The following is a 22,565-nucleotide window of genomic DNA, read 5'->3' as shown; positions in this document are numbered from 1 at the left end:
GCAGCAGCCCTGATTGCCGTGGGAGCGAGCTAATACGGCATGGGAATGATGAAAGCATGCTGCTGGCAAGTGCTTTCTGAAAGGAAGTTTCCGTCCCTTTCTTTGTTCTTTAGCAGGTAACTCCTTATCCCGCTGTCCATGGTCTTTACAAGGCCTTTGGTACAAAACCTATCATGCTGGTTAGAATTTTTAGTACTTTTAATAAGTTGTGTAATAAGATCAATGCAGTGAAACAAAAACAGATAACACACAAAGAGTTTTAAAAATTTGAAATACTCAGAATGCCTTAAAGAAGAACAATACATAATGTAAACAGTTGAGCTTTTAAACAACTTAGTTATAGCTTATATTTTTACATTGGGGCAATGTAAATGTTATCTGTTTTGCTAGCCTGCAATAATCCACTGTTTCCACTTGGAAATTACAAGTCTTTCATCATTCTGCAACTACTGAAATCAGGCAGAAAACATGTGCAGGTATTTATGTTTGTATGCACAGGCCATGAAAGCAGACAAATGAATTTTGTCCAACTTCAGCAAAATTCATTCCTCTATTCCATCTTTTTTCTCTTTTTCTCTCCTCCATTCATCTCCACCTCCTTTCTCTTTCCTCATTCTCATCTCGGTGTTTGATGCCAATCAAGTCCCAAGTCAAAAAAAAGAAAGAAAAAAAGAAAAAGGCAATGACATTCTAAGCAAAAGGATGCGTTGGATGAATTTGTCTACCGATGGGGGAGGGAGGCGGTTTAGCTCATTCCTAATGGCTTTTCACTGCAATACAGCCCGGTGATTTGAGGTAACTTATGACAAGGGTGAGGTGGGAGGGAGGGGTGGGGTTAGGGAAGAAAGAATGCAGCATTCAGTGTGCTGCTGTATGTGGCTGGGGTGTAAAGCAAAGATGGTGGGGTGGGAACGCAGGGCAGATCAGGCAAAAAACAAAACAAAAACATAAAAAAAAAAAACAACAACATGGGCAATCCATTGAGGGTATGAGAAAAAACATGTTGTTTGTCTGTAAATGGCATAGGCAGTCCTCATGGTTAGTGCTATGGTACAATAAAGGGCTCTTACAATTCTCCTCTCACTGAAAACCTTGAGAGCGTCTGTGACACGGCTGCAATAACAGACGGGGAATTAAAGACAGTGAGGCAGAACACCAAATGCCAGCATAACAACCTGCGGTCAATCCCAAAGTGGGAGGAAGAACATTTCTTATGACAACAAAACAAAAATACACATTCACAGAGGACGTGCAAAGGCAAAAACCTTCTTTTTCATACAGGCTGGGTAGTAAATACTTTGAATACTTGACTACAATAATAAATACGACATATGCCAGCCATCTATTATAAATATTCCCAAAAATGTAAGTCGCACACATCCTGACATGTAGCCTTTATAAAAAATCTAAATGCGTCTATAACAGAGTCGACCAAAGTGTTTGTTCAACAGATCAAAGGGCCAAATCTATGCTAATGTTAAAAACGTTATAATGTATAACAAAATGAGCGAGTCAAAATTGAAATCATTTGATAGATTCTCTGATCTGACATCTTACCTCTTTACTGCCCTCCACATCAGACGAATCACTGCTGAAATCTTCTGTGTTCAGGTTCTCAAAGTCGGACTCGCCCACTGCGATTGGCACCGTTACGGTCAGACTCGGGTTGTGAATGAATGACATGTAATCACATTCCTCCATTGGGTACATCACCCCAGTGTCCCCACCGACCCCGACCGCCACTACCAGCCCTCCTCCTGGCCGCCCGTTGCCTTCTGTCAAGTACAGCCCACTGGGGTCTTTGGTGATTTCCACCGATGTGTGGTTGGAGATGCAGTTGCCTTTGCCATTGCTGTGCAACTCATCCAGGGGTTTGCTCTCCTCGGCCAAGGCAGAGCCTTTGGAGCTCCGGCTGAAGCACAGGCTCTGGAAAAACCGTCGTACCAGAGATTTGATGAAATTGATTCCCCGTTGAATTCGGCCGATGGCAATCTGAAGGTTGTTCATCTCACTGTCGTCATCGGTTGCTGCTAGATTATCCGCGCTAAAGGAGCTCAAGAGTAGAGCCAGGAAGAGGTTCAAAACCTGTAAGAAAAAACTCAATTTAAAGCTTTTGAAACAAGCAGAAATGAACAAACAATGACATTGAAATCTTGTTGAACTGCCATACCACCAAGTTTCCAATGACCATGACCATCATGAAGACGATCAGACACATGGACTGTCCTGCCACCTCCATGCAGTCCCACATGGTCTCAATCCACTCCCCGCACAGGACGCGGAACACAATGAGAAACGAATGGAAAAAGTCGTGCATGTGCCAGCGGGGAAGCTCGCATTCGTCCGAAATCTTGCACACACACTCTTTGTAGTTCTTGCCAAACAGCTGCATGCCAACGACAGCGAAAATAAAGACGATGATGGCTAGCACCAGAGTCAGGTTCCCAAGAGCACCTACGGAGTTCCCAATGATCTTGATCAGCATGTTCAATGTGGGCCACGACTTGGCCAGTTTGAAGACCCTCAGCTGTTAGAAAATAGCAAAAACACTTATTTAGTCTGGTAGACATGCTTCATGCCTACAATTAATAATGTATAAAAATCTCTGATTATGATTACACTGAAAAATGTGACTTTCTTTAGATCATTACCAGTCTTCTTTGGGGATTTTTGGTGGAAAGGGCTATCACGTGTATCTTATTCTCCTTTTATGATGAAATGCAATTATTCTTTTGTTTTGAGATGTTTGACATCTGATATGCCGACATTGTCCAACAAATTTCTGATTTTCATTCTTAACGGATACCAGTGTTAATTTCGTGAAAGACGACTATGACGAAAAATATTCATCAACAAACCTTTTTCACAGATGAACTTTCAATAAAAACAAAAACTGTGACTAATTTTAACTGACACAGTCAATGGAAACGAGACAAAGAGAATGGAGAAGAGATCGAATCAGTACTACTCTTTTTGTGGGACAAGTTTGTAAGAGATTTAATCAGAGCAAATCTTTTGACGGTATGTTGATCTTTGCAGCAGAAGCATGCGAGTGTAGCTGCATGTCTCATGAACAATAGAATTGTCAGAGCTTGGTCTGGAACAAAACAAAGAATTGACATCTGGCCACACTTCACATATGACAATAAGGACAAGAAGACCATCTGTAAACCATGTGGAGCAAAAAATCGCTGTGAAAAACACGACAGCGACACTACATACTACTCATTCAGAAATATAAACAAAGACACGCTATGGCTATTTTATCAGATAAACACCAAGTTTCCACTAAACTTGGAATAATATAGAACAAAAAGCAAGCTAACTCTGAACTGTATTGATTTAATGATTAACTCACCAGATTAATATGACTATAAATATTCAATATCCTCAATTGGAATCAAATGTGTACTATTATAGTGGATGTTACATATGACTGGACAAAGGGTGTGTGTGTGAGCACACAGTAACAGAGAAAGAAGATATTTACAGTACCTGTAGTTTCAATGCTGAGACAGCAGGTTTTTCTTTTTGTTTACTTGAACATTGAGGAGGTTTTCCATCATTACAGCCAATAGATTTGTAATTCACATATGAGAATTGCACTAATCCGTTCTGTTTAAATCTTGTTGATTTTGCACAAAGTTGCAAGTCATTCTAAGGCATTGTAGCCTAGCAGTTATTTAACTTCTCTTGAGGTATGACAACATTAACAACAGGGAATTTTCTGTATTTGGATATTATTCCATAACAGAGTGATAGATATTTACAATGACCGGATATTTTGGAGAAACATTTAGTCGACTAGGAAAAATCTAAATTTGTTGTCAAAATAAACACTGACTGATACATAGACAGATCTTATTAAACCATGAAATGCCAAGTCTGATAAATGTAAGCAAGATGTTTGTTTGTTATAGCTGATTGACATTATGAATGCCATCACACAAGACTCTCACTCCTGTTACAACAGTACTTGAGGAAAACTACATTAGAGATACAGATAACATCCCCACACAAATTTACAACTTGGAAACTGACAAATCTTACCAATCTAAAAGACCTTAGCACAGACAAGCCCTCTACATTAGCCAAGCCGAGCTCCATCAGGCTGAGACTGACGATAATGCCGTCAAAGATGTTCCAACCCTCCTGGAAGTAGTAGTAGGGATCCAGGGCAATGATCTTAAAGCACATCTCAGCAGTGAATATTCCTGTAAACACCTGAAATAATAGGAAAACCACGCTGGAACTACTTCCGCAAATTATGTTTAGTGTTCTAAAGACTAGATAAAGAATTAGTGGATACTTACCAGGTTTCCCACAGAGAGAACATTATTAAATTCAGTGGTCATGGGATAATGCTCCATGGCCATGAAAAGTGTGTTGAGGACTATGCAAATGGTGATGGTGAGATCAACAAATGGGTCCATGACCACCATGCTGACAATGTCTTTGATTTTCAACCAGGCTGGGTTGCAATCCCAGATCAGACAAGTATTGGCAAATCTATACCAGCAAGGAGGACATTTCTGTCGGGACTCCTCCAGTTCTGGAAAAAACACAGAAAACAAGAGGCTGAAACTTTCTGAAAGATAAAGGCCACAAGTTCCTTGGCTTAACCCTGACCACTGACCTTCCATGGTGTTGGTGAGGATACTAGCCACACTCATTGCTCTTGGCCGGCCCCCTGGTTCATCGAGATAGTCTACTGACTGCTGGTGGAACCCTGACCTGCGTTTCTTCGGATCGGTGTCTGTCGTTGTACCCTAAAGAAATAAACACATGAATAAATGATTTTATTTCCAGAGAAACCTGGATCTCGAAAAGGTTTTGACTGACAGTCCTCAAACTATATGAAGACCCTAGCCGCAGAGTAGGATTAACCCTAGAGATAATATGCAATAATATTCAGAGCACAGAGAGGAACATTGACGTAATAGAGATGGATATAGCGTGGGCAAGGCTTTATCACAGATCCATTTACTCAGAAACCAAACTCTTGTTCCTCAGATGGTTTCAGAGGTATCATATGAATTTGTTTTAGTAAATTTTACATATATCAGATCTTTTATGCATGAACTTTTCTTGTCATTATTCGATATGTCGATATTGTTCAGCACTACATTTTCGATATAAGACACGCTACTACTAGTAGGTTAAGCCTACTTTTAATGTGATGCTGGACTGACATAGCTAGAGAGGTAACATTAGCTTAGCGGTTAGCACGTGAGCTAGTTAAATGTGTAGGAAACAGGGAACAAAAATCTATAATACTGCTTAAAATGACTTCCGCACATCATAAACACTGTGAAAACAGGCCATTTCCAGTACGTCCGATCGCGTAAGGCAGTACGTTCCGGTACTTCCAATTTTGACAAGAATTTTTTTTTCTCTTTTGAATGTTGTGTTGTACCTCTCCTGTATCGAAACATGCTTTCTAACTTTGCAAATATCAACCTGAAATTAAACAAGAGAGCATGGGCTGTCCCCAGAGTTCCATTGGTATTTGTTTTACGGAATTAGGATTTAGGAAACCAAATATCTACAGTATATCACTGTTAGTAAAGCCCATTTGAAGAATGAACAACAAAGCAAATGTACTCAGATCATGCAAAACTAAAGTTACATTTCAACATCAACTTGTTCATCAACATCAGAACAAAAAAAAGGAGACGATAATCAGGCAAATAAACCATGCAACAGCAGAGTCACCTCAGGTAGCAGGAGACCTACAGGAGAGGTTGTTACAGAAGTTCCTCCGACAAGCGACACTACGCCGTTACAGTCCACGGCGCAGTGCATCTTCCCGTTGGCTGGCAGCAGAACCCGCTGTGCCCCGAGGCTGGTCTGACTAACGGCGCTGCAGCGGCGGTCCAGGCGTCGGGGCAGGAACAGAGAACCCCGCCGGCTGTCGCTCTCCTCGAAGGTGCTGTGCTCGTCGTCGGCGAAGTCGTTCTCGGAGCCCATGTCGCGTGCTCTCCCGCGGAAGCTGAAGAGACTGGCGCGACTGTTCCTCCGCGGAGAAAATAGGGATCCACGGATACTGAGGAGAGACTGTAAACGTGGCCGAGAACAGGGAATGATTAATCAATCAACAATCATATCTCAGCACTTGCTCAAAATGGCGATATACGATATTAAGCAATAGCAGCAATAACAGAGTCACCAGAGGTTCCATCAATAAACAACTGTCAGATCCCACACTGCAGGACGATAGCTGCCTTGGTTTTGAGTTATAAATATTTCATAAAATTAATAAAGAAAATAGGCAGTTTTATTAACAGCAGTTGGATAGTGTCAATATATGACCAACTTTGGTCTGTTGTCACTGCTAATGGGACACTGCACATGTGAGTGAGTTCTGTAGTGTGGCTTGTTACGAGGGCAGGAAGGTGGACAGACTTCACAGTCTGGATTGCAGCAACAGTTTAACACTTCACACAATTACCACTAAGTGGATAATGGTCCATTTTGGAACAGTTTTTACCTGGTTGGGTGAGGAGCACCTCTTCTCATACGAGAGCCGGTTGGCATCAATGGAGAAGCGGAAGCTGGACCTCTTGATGCTGTCCTCGGACGCCGACTTGTGAAACTTTTGGCGTCCCCCTCTCTCCTCCTCTTCCTCCCTCTGCTTCCTCTTCTTCCGCCTGTTGCGTCGCTCTTTGGCGCTTTTCGAGCTGAGCTTGGACGTCCCCGAGGATGACTCAGACTCCGGGCCCCCTCTCCCGCTGTACTCTCTGCTCTCGGCGGCTGCTGCTGCTGCCGCGGCAACCTGCCGGCCAATCAAAACGCAAGCACAGTTGTTATGGCGACCCGGCGACTTGTCTTAGAGGCTCTCTTGCTGACTGGAGCGGAGGAGAGAGGCTGGCAGCTGAGATGAGCCAGAAAAGCCTCAGACGCCTCTAAAAAAAGAGGACGTCGGCCTGTTTTCATGCAAACCAAAACATCTTCAAGATTCCAGCTTCAATTATATCGATCAGAGGCAAAAAGAAAGGGGCAGAAAAACAGTCAAAACAAGCTCTTTACCCTTAATGACAAAAAACACACTAAACACATTGGTTTGTTATTTAATGGTTACAATTGGAAACGCGTTAGCACTTTAACTTAAATGCCTCAAATCATAATTTAATTATAATGTTGGTCCTACAAAAATAAGTTTTTAATAAATAAAATAAAATTAAATAAAACAGCTTTATAGAATAACTCAATCTACTCAAAATCCTATAATCCTCAAAATTCATCAAACTGATTATGTTACAAAGCTGTTCAACCAATCAAATAGCGCGCAATGATAAGACAGCAATGATCTGACAAGCCACTGTAAAAAGAACCTGGTGTGGGGGAGCGGGGGCTCACCAGAATATAGCCAAAGCACAGCAGTCTAGCTGGACAGGGGGACCAGAAATCATCTTAATCAAAAGCGATGTGGTTGTGACACAAGTTCACGTACTTCAGTTCAGCCCTCACTGGTGTTACATCGTTTCTCAAATCTATGACTCACATCCCAAACTGTGCATTCTCAGTGACTTCATCTGATCTTCTAATCCTAACACTGTCGCTGATGCTTGTTCATGTGGATTTGTTGGTTTTTTTCCTTTTCATTACGAATTTTCTATTTTGATTTGCCCCGCTGAGATGACTACATAAATAAAGTTGAATTCAACTGAACCCTAGAAAGATGAAATAAACATAATACTATTGCTGTTTCATCTTTAGATGCTAAACTTCAGCTAATTATCATCAAACCAAGTGACAGAAACAGGGTTGGGGTCAATTTTAACTGTAAATGTGTATTTGATAATCAATTACAATCATGGCATAATTATAATTGTAATTGCAATTTTACAAATTTGTTGCTGTTGTAATTGAGTTTATTTTTTAAATTAGTATTTTTTTTAATTTGTATTTTTTTTTCTCTGTTTGAGTTTAGATAATTGACTTGAAAACGAATTTTATAAAAATTGTGGATTATAATTTAACGCTAAACTGGGGAACCATGTTACAGTTTTATGTACAGATCTACACATACAGTATGTAGTTAATAATTATCTTTCCCACATTTTATAATTTAAAAAAATACATAATTCTAGGTGTATACTGACACAAAAAAGGCTCAGACGCCCACATCAAAAATATTAAAACCTATATTTTCATTGATTAGGAAGCCTAACAAGGTAACCAATAGATAGAAAAGAAATTAGATGGTAGGTAATTGCTGTTAGTGTATTTTACAGCTGATTAAGGACTCGCTATCATAAGAGATGCTAACAGAAAGCTAACACAAGAAGAAGCTTAACTTTGAATTGAGATTAATTGAAACTGAACTTTAATTATTTACCTTCTGGGGATAAAAGATAATTGCATTTAATTGTAATTGGAAAAAAATGGTGGTCGCTGTAATCACAATTGAATTGTAATTGAAGACATAATTGTAACCAACCCTGGACAGACATTCACTGAAGAGGTTCTCCTCCTTTCACACTAATTGTGACTTTCTGTTTCTCATTAACCCAGGGGAAAGCAAGGTAAAGCCCTGGTTGCCATGGCAACAGTGGCTTTGTGCCAGACAAACAACACTGCACACACCCTAAAAATAGCTCCCAGTCTTCCAAATCGAACCAGCGAGTGACGTTTCACTGAAGGTGTCGGTGCTAATTCCTCTAATTAAGCGAACAATGAAAACAAGTGGAGCTCTAACCTGTGCCTCCTCCTGCTGCCTCTTCAGCTGCTCCAGCATGGCTTGGAACTCCTCCTCCTTCTGCAGGGCCTCCTCGATGGTGGCCTGGTTCTGTTCGTCATACGCCATGGCCACCACGGCCAGAATCAGGTTGACCAGGTAGAAGGAGCCCAGGAAGATGACCAGGACAAAGAAGATCATGTAGGGCTTCCCCGCTGCGCGCAATGTCTGGAGGAAAAGGATAAATGGGAATAAACTATGTATTATTCTAATTTGTCCATGGTGTTGATCCAAAGTGAGTGTGGCCAACCTGCTGGTAGAGGTTTTCCCAGTAGTCCTGTGTCATGAGTCGAAACAACGAGAGGAAGGCCCAGCTGAAGGTGTCGAAGCTGGTGTAACCGTAGTTGGGGTTGCGACCCGCTTTGATACATATGAAGCCTTCTGGACAAAGCCTTTTGGGATACGATATATGAAGATAAACGTAGGGCTTTGATATCAAACTGTTAGTATTCTATCATTCTGAGGATTTAAAGGCTATTTGGAGAAAAGCTGAATCCCTGTGCATTAGTCAGTGCCGTCCCTGAGCAAGTTAGCGACTTTAAGGTCCACTGACAAATTAGATATTCTCAAACAAAAACCTAAATATATCTGTCCTTGTCTATTTCTTTTATTTACAAAAAGGTAGAACCTAATCACAATAGGTGAACATTATTCAGCTATTGGAATTAAATAAGTTTAAATACTGAAACTCGCAGTTCTCTATTTATTTAAAGCAATGAGGGAAACATAAATACAACCTACATACCAAGTCAAACACATGTGCCCCGTGGTCTAATTTTATGTAGCCCCCCAAAACAAATCACCCCCAAAAAATTGGCAGTTCAAGCAGTAGGAAGAAAGCCCAACAGAAAACACATAGAACGTCAGCAAAATGCACATAATGTCAATAAAAGAACACACAAAGTGACATCAAAACCCCACACAAAATAAATTAAACACACAAAATGACTCAAAAGACACACAAAGTAACAGAAATAACACAAAAATAAAACAGAAATTGGCAACAAAAGATCCTCGGTTGACAGGGAAATACACACATCTACTAAAATCCCACAAAACAATGACAAAAATACAGAAAATGACTCTAAAAATGCCCAAGTATAGAACAAAAAAAATCAAAAAATGAAAGAAAATACAAAAAAATGACAAGAACACACAAAATAATAACAAAAACATACAGGAAATGACAAAAAAATTCCAAGAACCCACAAAAAACAACACCATCCCCACTAAAAAAGGAGACAACAATAACAATGGTTAGATTGCTGATTATTCTAAATGCTGACATGAAATTTAATAATGTGGCCGTTGGACCAGATCACATTTTTGTGGCCCATAGATAGCAACATAAAACCCTTTTCAGAAGACGACCAAACATTTGGTAAATATCATGCATCAAATAAATGAATTACAAACAGTGGAGCAGTGGAAAATGAATACAATACATCACCCTGTTAATGTGAATGCTATTGTTGCTCTGTGGTATCAATGTGGTTTCAGTATTTACCAAATACTCTAAATGAAAAAAACAACAACCTAATGGAGCCCTGAGGCCTCCCGTGCACTGTTGATTGTCCATAATAACAGCCAGGCCTAATTGGCTGTATGAATAAAGGTTGTCTAGGCTTACCCGGCGCCGCTTCCATTCCCACAGAGAAGAGCGTCCCTGTGGCCAGGGAGGTAGTAGTAATTACCTAAAGGGGAGGGAGACAAACAGCCCGGTCAGGGAACACAATGCTGCTTTTTAAATGTTTTTGGTTTTGCAGCTACGTGAGTCATCCTCTTCCTGCTCACTGCCATGTTGAAAGCAGTCACGACACCTGTGGAAGAGATGTGCCACAATATAATGACCACCTGCCTTTTTTTTTTTTTTTACTCATGGGGGTTTAACGATCCAGTGTTATGTAATTTTTCACCCATCTCCAATTGTTCCAAGAATCCCAGCAACATAGTATTTGAGGTTTTTTTTTCTCCCAAACTCACCTGTTTTCTGGAGTTTTAGCCCTCTGAAAAGTCACTTTCAGAGCGCTCCAAAAAACAGGCTGTGTTTTGGGCTTTCTCCTCACAGGAATAGTCCATTTAAGACGATAGTCCATTATTTTGTCCAACTGCTGTGTTACATTGGGTCACAAACACGTCAGATCATCCCATACGAGGCAGTATAACGGCTACTGAAAATGGAACTGATTGCGACTGCCCGCTTTGCACCGCAGGGAACCAAACTCTCAACTACCAGCTGAGTCAGCTGTTTCAAACACTCACATTAGGCATGAGCTGCTATGTCGCTTTTTTGTCCTCCTTCCCTCTTCTGGTCACAAGAATAGTCCATTTAAGACCATAGTCCATTATTTTGTCCGACCGCTGCGTCGCATTGGGTCACCAAGACATCAGATCATCCCATAAAGGCAATACGAGGCGGTATAACAGCTACTAAAAGTGAAACTGATTGTGAGTGCTCTTCAGTGCATCTTTAAACTGAACGTAAAGACATAAACTGTAATATCAACATGCCTTTGCTATTTTTGTTTTACCTGTGAGGAAGTCTGAGAGGGAGGAGCTCAAATTCTTAGGATTTTTTTCATAATACTGCTCCTTTAAGTTGCAAGGTTTGGCCTTCAGAAATTCAAGCCTGGGATATTTGTTTTGTTTTATGAGACTCCTTACAGAGCAAACTCACATTATGGACATTGAACAGATTCATCTTAACAGCGCTGTAGAGGTGGATGCTCCCTATGTGTGAAAAAGCCAGTGTTTTCCTCTTGGTGCATCAGCGTGTTATCCTGTCAAGTGATGCCATTATGTTGCCACGCTCCATAAAACCTTAGCACTTTGGATCAGCTCAGTCACACTCCCCACCCCCTCCCCCCTCTCCTTCCCTGGCTTGGGTGTCAGCTTGTCAAGGAGCTAGTGCACGTTTTCCTCGATGTCGTGCTGGCGGTCAGTGACTCACCCTCTGCTGGCACTTCAGGCTGCTCATGCCATAGCGATGGGTTATCAGAGCATGATGAGAGGTAGTGTGGGAGGCTTTTATTGTTGTGGTGATTATTCGCCGCATTTGCTGCTTTCCCCTTCCAGGACTTGTTAAAGAGTTTTGCTGCTGCTTACGGCCATCGCTGTCACTCCCTATAAAGGCAGTGGTCTGGCAATCCTGAACTCTCCCCTACACCGCCGAAAGAGTAGCCAGAGTGTGACTCAAGCCGTCTGTGGCAAGGGCCAGCTTGACCCTGGCTAACTCCGACTCTCCCATTACCATACCTGTCAAGTACACCATTTTGGCAGAGAAACTCCCGCATTTTGCTCCTCTTTCCCACCAACATCCCGTATTAGTATTATCTCGGAAATATCCCGTATTTTAATAAAGTAATAATTAAAAGCGCAGTGGCCTGGTGGCCTGGGTGGCAGTTCTTGCGAGTTTAGTGCCAACAGCGGGAACAAACCCGGAAACAACTAAGAAGAGAGATGGATGGTTGTAAAGAAGAACTTTACTGTAAATACCTTGGAAAATGGGACAAAGACTTTACCTTCTTAAAGAGGAGCAGGATGGGGCACAGTTACACATTCTGTAAGATTTTTAACTGAGATTTCAGCATCTCTTACGAGGAAAGGAACATCATAAGTCACCGTGAAAAATCAGCCAATCACAAGCACCACAAATATACACTGCTTCCAAAAAAGTGTTAAAGGAAGTAAAGTCTGCAACAAATCATTAGTGAATGCCAGAGAACCACATGAGTGAGCTTGAGAAAATAAAAGAAAACAGGGAATGAAAATACAATGTAACTTAAAGACAAGTGACGTTAAATTAACAGTAAATAAGCAATATGTTGACTTGTATATAAACTGTAAGCATATTATATACTTACTTTCATCACTGATGTAATCCGTCCAGTTGAAGGTGCTGGAGTTCTGTGCCAACGTAGCGTTGAAGTTGAAGAAAGTCCGGTTGAAAAGGAAGGTGTCATCGTCGGCGGCGACGTTGCCATTGTCGCTGTTGTTGGTTGCGTTGACGGTTATCGGCAGGCGCACGCACTTCTGCCGCAGATTGCCCATAAAGAGCTGTAGGCCAATGAGGGCGAAGACGCTGAGGCAGAAAACGGTGAGAATCATCACGTCCGACAGCTTCTTCACCGACTGAATCAAGGCGCCGACGATGGTCTTCAGGCCTAAATACACAGAAAGGTTGAGGCAAGGAGGTGGGGGGGGGGGGGGGGGGGGGGGTAGCATTACTGTTTGCTTACCAATTAGTAATTACAGTTTGTGTGAAGAAGAAGCTACTAATGAGAGTTTGTAGTAGCACACAGCCAGAAGGGATTTGTAATGGAGGTTTTCTGTATGAAGTGCTGGAGGCCATACAGGAACCAGTGCAACTCAGATCCTTGAATAATCCCAGATAAACCAGCAAGAGAACCAAGTGTTCGTCAACACACTTGTTCTGCGGTTTATGTTATTTGGATCTTAGAAGACGGGAAGTCTAGCTTGTTTTTTGCCCAATAGCAGGAGCTGTTTGTGGAGTCAAGAAACACCAGCCCACAAACACCTGGCTGGGTGCACAACAACATTTGTGAGAACATGTGTCATCAGTTTAACAGGATTTCAGATGCATAGCATGACTGACATTAGCTCTAATTAATTTCTTATTTTCAAGCAGCAATTTTGTTAACTTGTTATTGTATCAAAATATTTGTTAAAATTACCTTATCTTAAAAAAACTAAATGCAAATAAATGAGTGAATGGTTATATGTTGACATAAGCATTACATTTATAAAATGGAATACATTGCATTTAATGCTTTTAAAGTTAAATACTAATGATGGTGTAAACAGATGTGTCTGCAAAGCTACACAACAGCACAACAGAGTATTATGATTTTCAAAATAATAGTCAACTGAATGCTGGCAGTTTTTTTTTTTTTTTTGTCAACTAGAACTGTAATTTGACACCAGCCTTTTCACTCAAGCAGCCAGGGTTTAGCCAGGATCTTAGGACCTTTTCAGAATTACGATGAATGGTCATTAACTTTCTCACATTCATAATGTTTGTGAAAAAAATTAAGTCAGTTTTTATGTACAGTATTTAAGCCAAATCAAACCATTATAAAACTTACAAAATGACAACAAAACTGCACAAAATGAACCAAAAAACACATAATTACAGAACAATATGACAGAAATGCACAAAAATAAAGACATTTACAGAATGTCCACAAAATTACAGAAATCGACTCAAAAAACACCAGGACAACAAAATACACAAATGAACAAAAAAATATATAGAAACGAGCACAGAAGAACTAAAGAATTAAACCAAAATACCACAAGATGACTAAAAAGGCAAAAAGATAACAACAGCAACAATAAAAACATGGGGACTGCAAAAGTAACAGAAAAGTATAGGGACATCCCATGTGACATCACGCCATTTGGACGGTCTACAGGTAGTCGCTATCATGCCGGAGCGAAAAGAAACAAAACGGAGAAGCAAGTGGCTGGCGGCAATAAACAGGCAAAACGCTGATGGCGGTGTTTGGCTTCCAACTCAACACACGCAGCTTTGCAGTCTTCATTTTGGATCAGGTAAGTGGTTCCCTCGAAGGCTAATGAATGATTTCTCTGTGAATTTGGGATTTAATCCCATTAAACTCTGAGTTTAATGAGATTAATAAAAATCCACAATGTTTGTGTGCAGTATCAAACATTCAACATAACGTTAGCTTGTCATTAGCCGGATACATCCGGCTCCCAATTTTCAGATATTTTAAATTTCTTGTTTTAATTTAAACATGAAATCAATTGTTAATCAAACGTTTAGTTGTCGCCCTTTATGATGAAAATATTGTGTGTTTTGTCACGGTTCTAATGGTGTATGGTTGACTATTTTTTTTACATTTTTTTGTAACAGTGAAAAAAACCTACCAACATTAGCTAAAAACAGAGTAGAGAAGAGAGCCGTGGAACAGCTCAGTTAGCTCCACAGTCACTACCTGTAAGTCAGTTTATGTTTTGGTCATTACATTTTCTGTTCAGAAAAGTAATGGTTATTTGATTTCCGTTTTTGAAATTAAAGGCATATTTCTTCATCAGGATCAAAAAGGGATAAACCAACAATTAAAAATCGGTTAATTTTAAATTTTTGATTCTAAAACCAAAGGTCCTTTATCTTCCTCTTGTAATTAGCTTTTTTCGGATGATAAACAGTGTGACAACATGACGTTTCGCTCAGTCGTTGACCGTCAAAATGGCTCACACTCGGTTAGGGGTCACGTGACTGGGATGTCCGTATTGTATAAAAACCACATCAAAGCACAAAAATGACTCAAAAACAACAACAACAACAACACAAACCCTTTGTCGCATTAATGCTGAGATTGGTAATTTTTGTAAATGCTAACATGAGTAATGGCAATTTGGCCCTTGGATCAGATTGAAATGAAAGTTGCCCATCTTCAGCATAAAGCAGAAAACATAAAAAAGCTGGTGAAAAATACAACCACCTGATGCTGAATGTTGGCAATCAGAACAAGAGCTTTGTAACCATACACTCCAGTAAGGTCAAACTACTAGCATCGATGCTAATAGTTTAACGAGCGTCTCAGGGAGTACCAACATGTCCTCACAATGTTTGTCCACAAAACGCAGCCCGTGACACGTCATGATCAAACAACATCGAACTGGATACATCACAGATTAACTCTTGGTTAGTTCATGGTTCAACCACCAGCTAATGTGTCGTAATATCTCCCACTAGAACCAGCACCAGAACTCAAACTCACAACACAAAACACGACGTGCAAAGGAAAGAACAAGGTAAGGAGGAGCCCTGCACACACAAGTGCTTGCCAACAGAAAATAGGCTTTTGCAATGTCTCATGCATGAAAGAAATCCACAGCTAGTGCAAAGATCTACTCGTAAAGATATTGGTTTTAAAGAAAAACAATGCTGCCTTGTGGCGATGTGGCCAAACGCTACGAATCTGGTCAATCCGTGCAGATTGGGTCTAGATTCCAGCTTTGGGTGGCAGCCTTGTTGGGACCAAGGCAGCATGAGGCATCGTCAGACTTGGCTGCAGTGAGATGAGCTGATAGTGGCGATAGAGCGCGGAAGGAGGAGGAGGAGGAGAGAGGTGATGGTATTTGGATGTTAGCCAGTTAGCATTTCCCTCTCACCTGGGATGACCGATATAGTTTTTAGGGCTCGTAGAACCCTGAACGTTCGCAGTGCTGAGACATTGCCCAGGTCCACAAACTCTGTGACATATCTGCAGGGGAAGGGGAGGAGGCCGGGGTTCGGGTTGGAGGGGAAGTGGGGGTAGACGTAACAAAAGGAGGTGGTGGGGTGGGGTGGGGGGAAAGGAGGTAACGGCAAACGGTCACACACAGAGGACAAATGGTAGGTGTGCTGCCTTACCTGGGATTACCGAGATAGTTTTCAAAGCTCTCAAAACTCTGAACGTGCGCAGAGCTGAAACATTGCCTAGGTTTACAAACTCGGTTATATACCTGCAGGATTAAATGCACAGTTACTGACAGCAAAACAGCAACACCACTTCATGATTTCAGCTTTGACACTGCACTCCTTCAAACCGTCATGGATAAATGAATCAAGCAGTTGCAAAGAAGAAACCTCTTTGCCATATATACAAGTAAAATTACTACAAGTACAGTCATGCTAGCCCTTACATGGTACAGAGTTACGATGAGCCATTATGGTCACACCCTTTCTGATACAAATGGGAAAGAGGGATTTATTTTTATTCACATCAACACATTCTTGGGGCAAAGAAACATTTGTTGTTGCAAGTTAATTGAGGCCAAGCCAGTCTGCGCTTTAGGGTTTGTACACATTCAAGAATCAAAAGTGGTTCAAACACTCTAGGGTTCATTTTTCTCGTATTGTCCGCGTTGTTGCGGCGGTATGAGTGCACAAACAAAGTCTAGAGCGATTCAGGTGTGCTGTGAACACAATCCGAGCCAAATAATCAGTGCCTGTATTCACGAGGCTTCTCAGAGTCTCTCATAAAGCTCCTAACAGAGCCAAGAAATTCCTAGGAAGGAATCTTAGCTTAAAAGTGATTCAGGAAGTGTCTGAGAGTAACTCTGAGCAAGGAGTTGACAGAAATGTTTATCTTAGTGAGGAGGTGTGGTTGACCCCTGGGTACGAGGCAGTCGTCAGAAAGGGAAAAAAAGAAAAGAAAAAATAAGCATTCTGTGCTCCTGATACTGAACGGAGAATAAAATCAACGGATCATACTTTGACTGCATTAAGAAATGTGTAATCATTAAATTAATTTAATTCAGCAAAATTAAATTATTTGCACAGTTTAAAATGTTTGAACCTTGTTCACATGCCGATTATTATATTGATTTGCTTATTGTTGTTAACTGTCCACGTTGGTAATTTTACCACTTTATGCATTTCATATTAATGGTGGAGCAGACGCAGCTGTCAGTCATTACTGTGATTGCTGGAGCTTTTTTAAAAAGTGAAATACAAGAGTATTAAGTGGGAAATAGGGTTCTGATCATGACACAAGGGAAGAGACAGACCTGGGAGCTCATTGCCCTGATAATCAATGCGTTGGTCTCTCTGTGTGAAGCGCTAATAACAATAATAATAATAATAATAATAATAATATATGCCAGTAGTGTCTTTTTAAATCACTAAACATAACAGACATACGGAGAATATCTGGCCATCTTCTCTGTTTCTGTCTGGGCCTGAATTACTGTGTGAATTACTTTTATCCTAACAAGGAAATATTCTAAGAAAAATGTTAAAATTCGAGAAATTCTAAGATTTGAGGTCACTAAGAGCTACTTTTAGCCTTAGGATGCTTTGTGAATATGGGCACTGATGTTCTCTGCCCGTTTGCACAGATTTCTGGACTATACATGGTGCAGAATTTTGCACTCTCTTTCTTGCCTTTAGTGGAACTTCCAAGGCAGCTGGCCTGATCATTAAACACCTGATACTCTCAGTAACTGTGTACTTACGCCATAGAGATAACACTGAAATCCAGCCAGTTCCATGGGTCCCGCAGAAAGGTGAACTTGCCCACGCAGAAGCCCCTGGCCAGGATCTTTATGAAGGACTCGAAGGTGTAAATCCCTGTGAATGTGTACCTGGTAAACAAGGCGGTGTCACTGTAGATCATCTCTCAAACGCAAGCGTACTTAGAGTCAAACAGAGGACTTACTCTACATTCTTGGCCCAGTCTGGGGGGTTACTAAGAGTCATGAAAGCACAGTTGGTCAGGATGGTGAGCATGATCAATATGCTGAATGTCGTGAGGGGACACAGTTAAAGAGCACAACCACAACATGCCACATGTTTGATGGTTAAAGCTGTTGGGGACAATAACTAAATTGGAAGTATACTTCCAACTTAAAAAGCATACTTCCAATTTTCCCATGATGCATTTCGAACCTACAAGGACAAAAACCTGAAAAATGAATTCATTTTTGTTTATTGTTGTTTTCAAAGTGAACGGACATGTATTTTATTTGTTTTTTGGATTATGTTAGGGTTAGGGCTATTATCTCAGTACAGCGTAAACTCAGACCGTGACACCAGTGCCAGGACGATGTTACGTTCTGATCGCAATGCATCATGTGGCGGTTGAATATGACTAGTGTGCCTACCGTGCATACTTAAATAAATTCTCCATATACAACAGTATACATCCGGGTATTTTTCAAGTACTCAATATTTTCATACTATCTAAAGTGAAAACACAACATACTAATTTTAACGTCAAACTTAGTATGAGTCGTACGTTAGTATGACATTTCGATCACGGCCATAGTGTAAGCCTCATTGATCAATAATCAAAGGAGCTTCTTTTGAAAAACGGGAGGGTTTACTCACAAAAAGCTGAAATTGCGCATTGCATTGTGGGATTTGGAGTGCCGTAGAAGAACACAAAGACAGCACTGAAGCGGTGTTTCCCAAACTTTATTACCCCATGTACCATTTAGCATTTGTTTCTTATAGCAAGTACCCCTTAGTTCATGTTATACTTTATTTATTTGTGTCTGCAGGCTTGTCTAAACTTTTTCTCATATCTCGTCCAACATTAACCTTGAATTTAGATCTTTTTGTTCATTTATTTCTCATCTTTTGCTCTTTTTAGAATTTGAACTTCACCGTTTGGTGTATTTTAAAGAGTTGAGTCATAAATTGTTATTGATGGATGAGGAAACACGTATGAGTGCATGTGAAAAAAATATATGTTACGTTAAAAAAATTATGTGACAAATGTTTGTGTGCATCTCTTAAGAGGTGTTCAAGTACCCCTGGGGGTACACGTACCCCAGTTTGGGAACCACTGCTCTAGTTCATTTTTACAGTAATTTGTTGAATTTCTTCACCAGAGAACACAGTTATTTGCTCCACTTGGGTTCTGTTCTGCTTTGTTTATGTGATAAAATGCTGGTCGTAATAACAACATCAGCTATTGTTTTAAAAACTTCCAATCTGTGAAAACACCACAAATGTTTGGCAGTGTTTTTGGGGGTCACACTGGCATCAGGTACAGTTTAAATAATATTACTTATCATCCCCAGCAGCTTTAAACTGCCACATTTAATGTTTCCCCATTTGTTCTGACCGTGCATCCAGTCTTTGCATCTCACTATGAGGGAGCGGGTCAAGACATTTTGTGATCTGATCCCTCATGTGTCTGATTAGCCCTTTAATCCAAACCAGGCTTCCACCAAAAGGATATGAGTGCACTAAAACTCTAATGGCAATCCTCCTCAAAGGGTTGAAGGGGTTTAGGATGTACAAGGCAGGAGTGGCATTGAAGCGGAAGATTGCCTTCCCACGATTCAATACTATGAATGTCTGCAAAGGAAACAGAGCACAGCTGGTTAATCTCAGCCACACACACACACACACACACACACACACACACACACACACACACACACACACACACACACACACACACACACACACACACACACACACACACACACACACACACACACACACACACACACACACACACACACACACACACACACACACACACACACACACACAGACAAACACAGACAGACAGCACTGATTGCTGCTCTACCACAAAGTAGTTAGCAGGGCAGACCAAAAAGCGTTAAGGGAGTTGTTTTTAAAGCATTAGTGCAGTGGTTTTAGGATGCCTCGAATTCCAAATGCTAATGCAGCGTTTATTTAAGTTAGGAGTTATTCAGTTTTTTTTCCCAATGTTCTGCGCTAGGACTTTTAAAAATTTAATGTTTTTTTTTTTATTTTTTTAAAAATATCCATTTAGCTCATGTGCACATTGCTGGACTTTATTAGGCACACACTTTGCCAAAGAGTGTGTGTTCTCCTGACTTTTCTGTTTCAAATTTTCGCTAATTTCATTCCTCTTCTGATTTATCGTATTCCCATGTTTTGATGTCAATAAATAGAAGTACTAACTTTCCCAAATCATGCCAAAAATGACAAATAAGTACACCCTAAAACCACTTTTTTCTGCTGAATACATAGGTATTAAGGAATGTAGTTTATCGATCCTAGTCCCACTCTTCCCATTTTAGTCTAAGTATTTAAATTTAAAGTTTTTAGTTGCCCTGCCTCGCTATTATAACTGAATTGTGCGACTTGCGTCTGAGATTAGATCAGTGACATCACTTACCATCACTGTTGGCCCCGCCCTTGCTATAAAAGATGGGAGAAGGGACTAGGTTTCGTCCTCTCACAGCCCACAGTGAGCAGATTCCAACTGTGCAGCACTGTGGGGGTGGGGCTGCTGTGACTGGGCGTGTCTTAACTACTCTAGGAAAAAACCTCGGGTGAACTTACACTTTAATAGGGATTAATCACGTTACCTCAGAAGTGCGAAATGGACCTGCAGGTATAAAGTACATCATGTGAATTCTTGCAATATCCCGAGATTTAAGAGCAGATATTTTACACGTGATCACAGAAAACCGACGGAAAACTCGGAAATAATTTCTTGGGAGAATTTTCTAAATTTCCTACATTAAGCGAGTGAAAAATGTTCAGTGAGAAATTGTGCCACCATGAGGCTGGAGCAGATAAGCCTATTTTACAACTTTAAAATCTCTTTTCCAACGCCTTCCAAGGTATCAAACTATACATCAGACCTTTTGATTGCTGTAGAATGGGTCCAAGTCCTCCAGAGGTGTCGACACCAGATTGGAAGGAATGTCACCGTAAATGAAAGGTAGCGACTTTCCCGCCTCCAGGTCGCTATTGGGCTTTGGACCGTTCTCGTCATCAATGTCACTGCGACGGTCCGCCCGTGGTCTCCGAGCCTCCTCCTCAGCGATGCACCTCTCGATGGCGGCCAGCGACTCGGGGACGAAGGGGTGGAAGCTGTCAGGTCCGGGCGGTACAAGCAGCTGTGCCATCTTGTCATCCTGCTCCTTCACAGGGCACCTCGGAGCTCAGCCGGGACTCAGAGCTGCAGCACACAGAAAAACAGAGCGTGTGCGTCAACTTTTATACGAAGATAACGTGATGGTAAAAACCTTCAGAGGAAAAGAACAGCACTCAGACACGGAATATGAAACAGTGTCATACATGTATGGTTGTACATTATGTTTCAAATCACATAGCAGCACAAATAAAAACCATGCTATTTGTAAATGTCTTCACAGAAAGGACAATGAAACAGTCTTTCCATAGTCGCTAATATACACTCCAAAGCTGAGTGTATTGAGGACGGGATCAAATTAAAACATACAGCACATTGATTCTATAAATTATAACAGTTTCCCATGGTATCGTTTCTTCCCAAGCACGACTGGGCGTTAACCACATTTTCAAATGATTTGAACTACCTCACTCATCAATGCATTTTAGCAGGAAGTTGATAGATGTACTGTATGTGGTTACTTATTTTTTAAAGAATTTGAGAACAAAATTTGATAGACATACCACTTGATTTTGATATTTGTGCTTGAATTATAGTTACCATTTACTTCTCAAAATTAAAAAAAAAAAATGGAATAAATTGTATTTCATACCATTTTGTACTTGTAAAGGCGAAATTTCCCTGTTTCATCAACTTTTCTTATTTGAAGTCGATTACCAATATGCTAAACATCAAAAATCCAAATTAGAAATGTGTGATAGGGAATAATTAAGCTAATTCTGGTATTATATAATAATAATTGTATTATTTTTAATGCTTCAGATTTGTGATTATAATATTTAACTAAAAACAAACAATATGAAACGAAACCCCATATTTTTAATGCTTTCATTTGTTAATTTCCTCAGTCTCTCTCTCAAGTACCCCCTGTAGTTCAATCGCGTACCCCCATTTGAGAAACAGTAGACTATAATATTGGGTCTGAAATCAATAATTGTTGAAAGCCTTTTGCCACAAGCATCAGAAGATTGAATGTAATCATTAGCGTGGCTACTTACGTAGAGGTTATGATACATTAAGTTTCATAACTGTGTTAGTGAGCAGCAGCACTCGCCTCACTTCACTAAAAGCTTTTCTTCCTTTTGTTTGCTGCTTGATTGGGGGGGGGGGGGGGGGTTGACAGGTTAAGGCACTAAACTGGGGTGTGACGTTGGCATTACGCTTCCAGAGAACCAGAAATAGCCAGAGGCTGACGAGGTGGACAGCTCAGCTGGAGGGTAGGACTCCTTTAAAGACAACTAATGCTCACTGCGCTGCTAATCCATTTATGGCTGATTTGTCTTGTAGAGTGTGTGGGTTCTGCAGCATTAAAGGACTACAGCTGTTTCTATCATAAAACTAATTGCTAGAGAGCCTCAAACGAGTATGAAAAAACTGCAACTGTTCTCTATCTCAAAAAC

At 40.7% G+C, this 22,565-nt stretch overlaps 1 protein-coding gene across 5 annotated transcripts in view; it reads right to left on the bottom strand.

Annotated features, from left to right (window-relative positions):
- The window catches only part of LOC114478766 (sodium channel protein type 2 subunit alpha-like), a 36,669-nt gene that overhangs the window by 10,687 nt on the left and 3,417 nt on the right, over window positions 1-22,565 (bottom strand). The window contains exons 2-17 of one of the 5 annotated variants that reach the window (XM_028472033.1): window positions 20,873-21,192; window positions 19,465-19,583; window positions 17,935-18,024; window positions 17,732-17,860; window positions 16,146-16,237; window positions 12,604-12,903; window positions 10,371-10,434; window positions 8,991-9,132; window positions 8,702-8,908; window positions 6,491-6,775; window positions 5,716-6,057; window positions 4,637-4,769; window positions 4,314-4,552; window positions 4,051-4,224; window positions 2,171-2,527; window positions 1,558-2,085 (exon numbers count right to left, since the gene is read on the bottom strand). In XM_028472033.1, coding sequence (XP_028327834.1) covers window positions 1,558-2,085; window positions 2,171-2,527; window positions 4,051-4,224; window positions 4,314-4,552; window positions 4,637-4,769; window positions 5,716-6,057; window positions 6,491-6,775; window positions 8,702-8,908; window positions 8,991-9,132; window positions 10,371-10,434; window positions 12,604-12,903; window positions 16,146-16,237; window positions 17,732-17,860; window positions 17,935-18,024; window positions 19,465-19,583; window positions 20,873-21,139 — 3,468 coding nt within the window. In that variant the 5' untranslated portion in view covers window positions 21,140-21,192. Of the gene's footprint in view, window positions 1-1,557; window positions 2,086-2,170; window positions 2,528-4,050; window positions 4,225-4,313; window positions 4,553-4,636; window positions 4,770-5,715; window positions 6,058-6,490; window positions 6,776-8,701; window positions 8,909-8,990; window positions 9,133-10,370; window positions 10,435-12,603; window positions 12,904-15,904; window positions 15,997-16,145; window positions 16,238-17,731; window positions 17,861-17,934; window positions 18,025-19,464; window positions 19,584-20,872; window positions 21,193-22,565 lie in introns of those variants that run through there. The other 4 variants (XM_028472025.1, XM_028472042.1, XM_028472051.1 and 1 more) reach the window with 4 other exon arrangements.

Source organism: Gouania willdenowi, chromosome 2 (assembly GCF_900634775.1).
Source record: "Gouania willdenowi chromosome 2, fGouWil2.1, whole genome shotgun sequence".
Lineage (NCBI taxonomy): Eukaryota > Metazoa > Chordata > Actinopteri > Blenniiformes > Gobiesocidae > Gouania > Gouania willdenowi.
The sequence above is the reverse complement of the archived record's forward strand: the minus strand, read 5'-3'. Positions and strand labels throughout refer to the sequence as shown.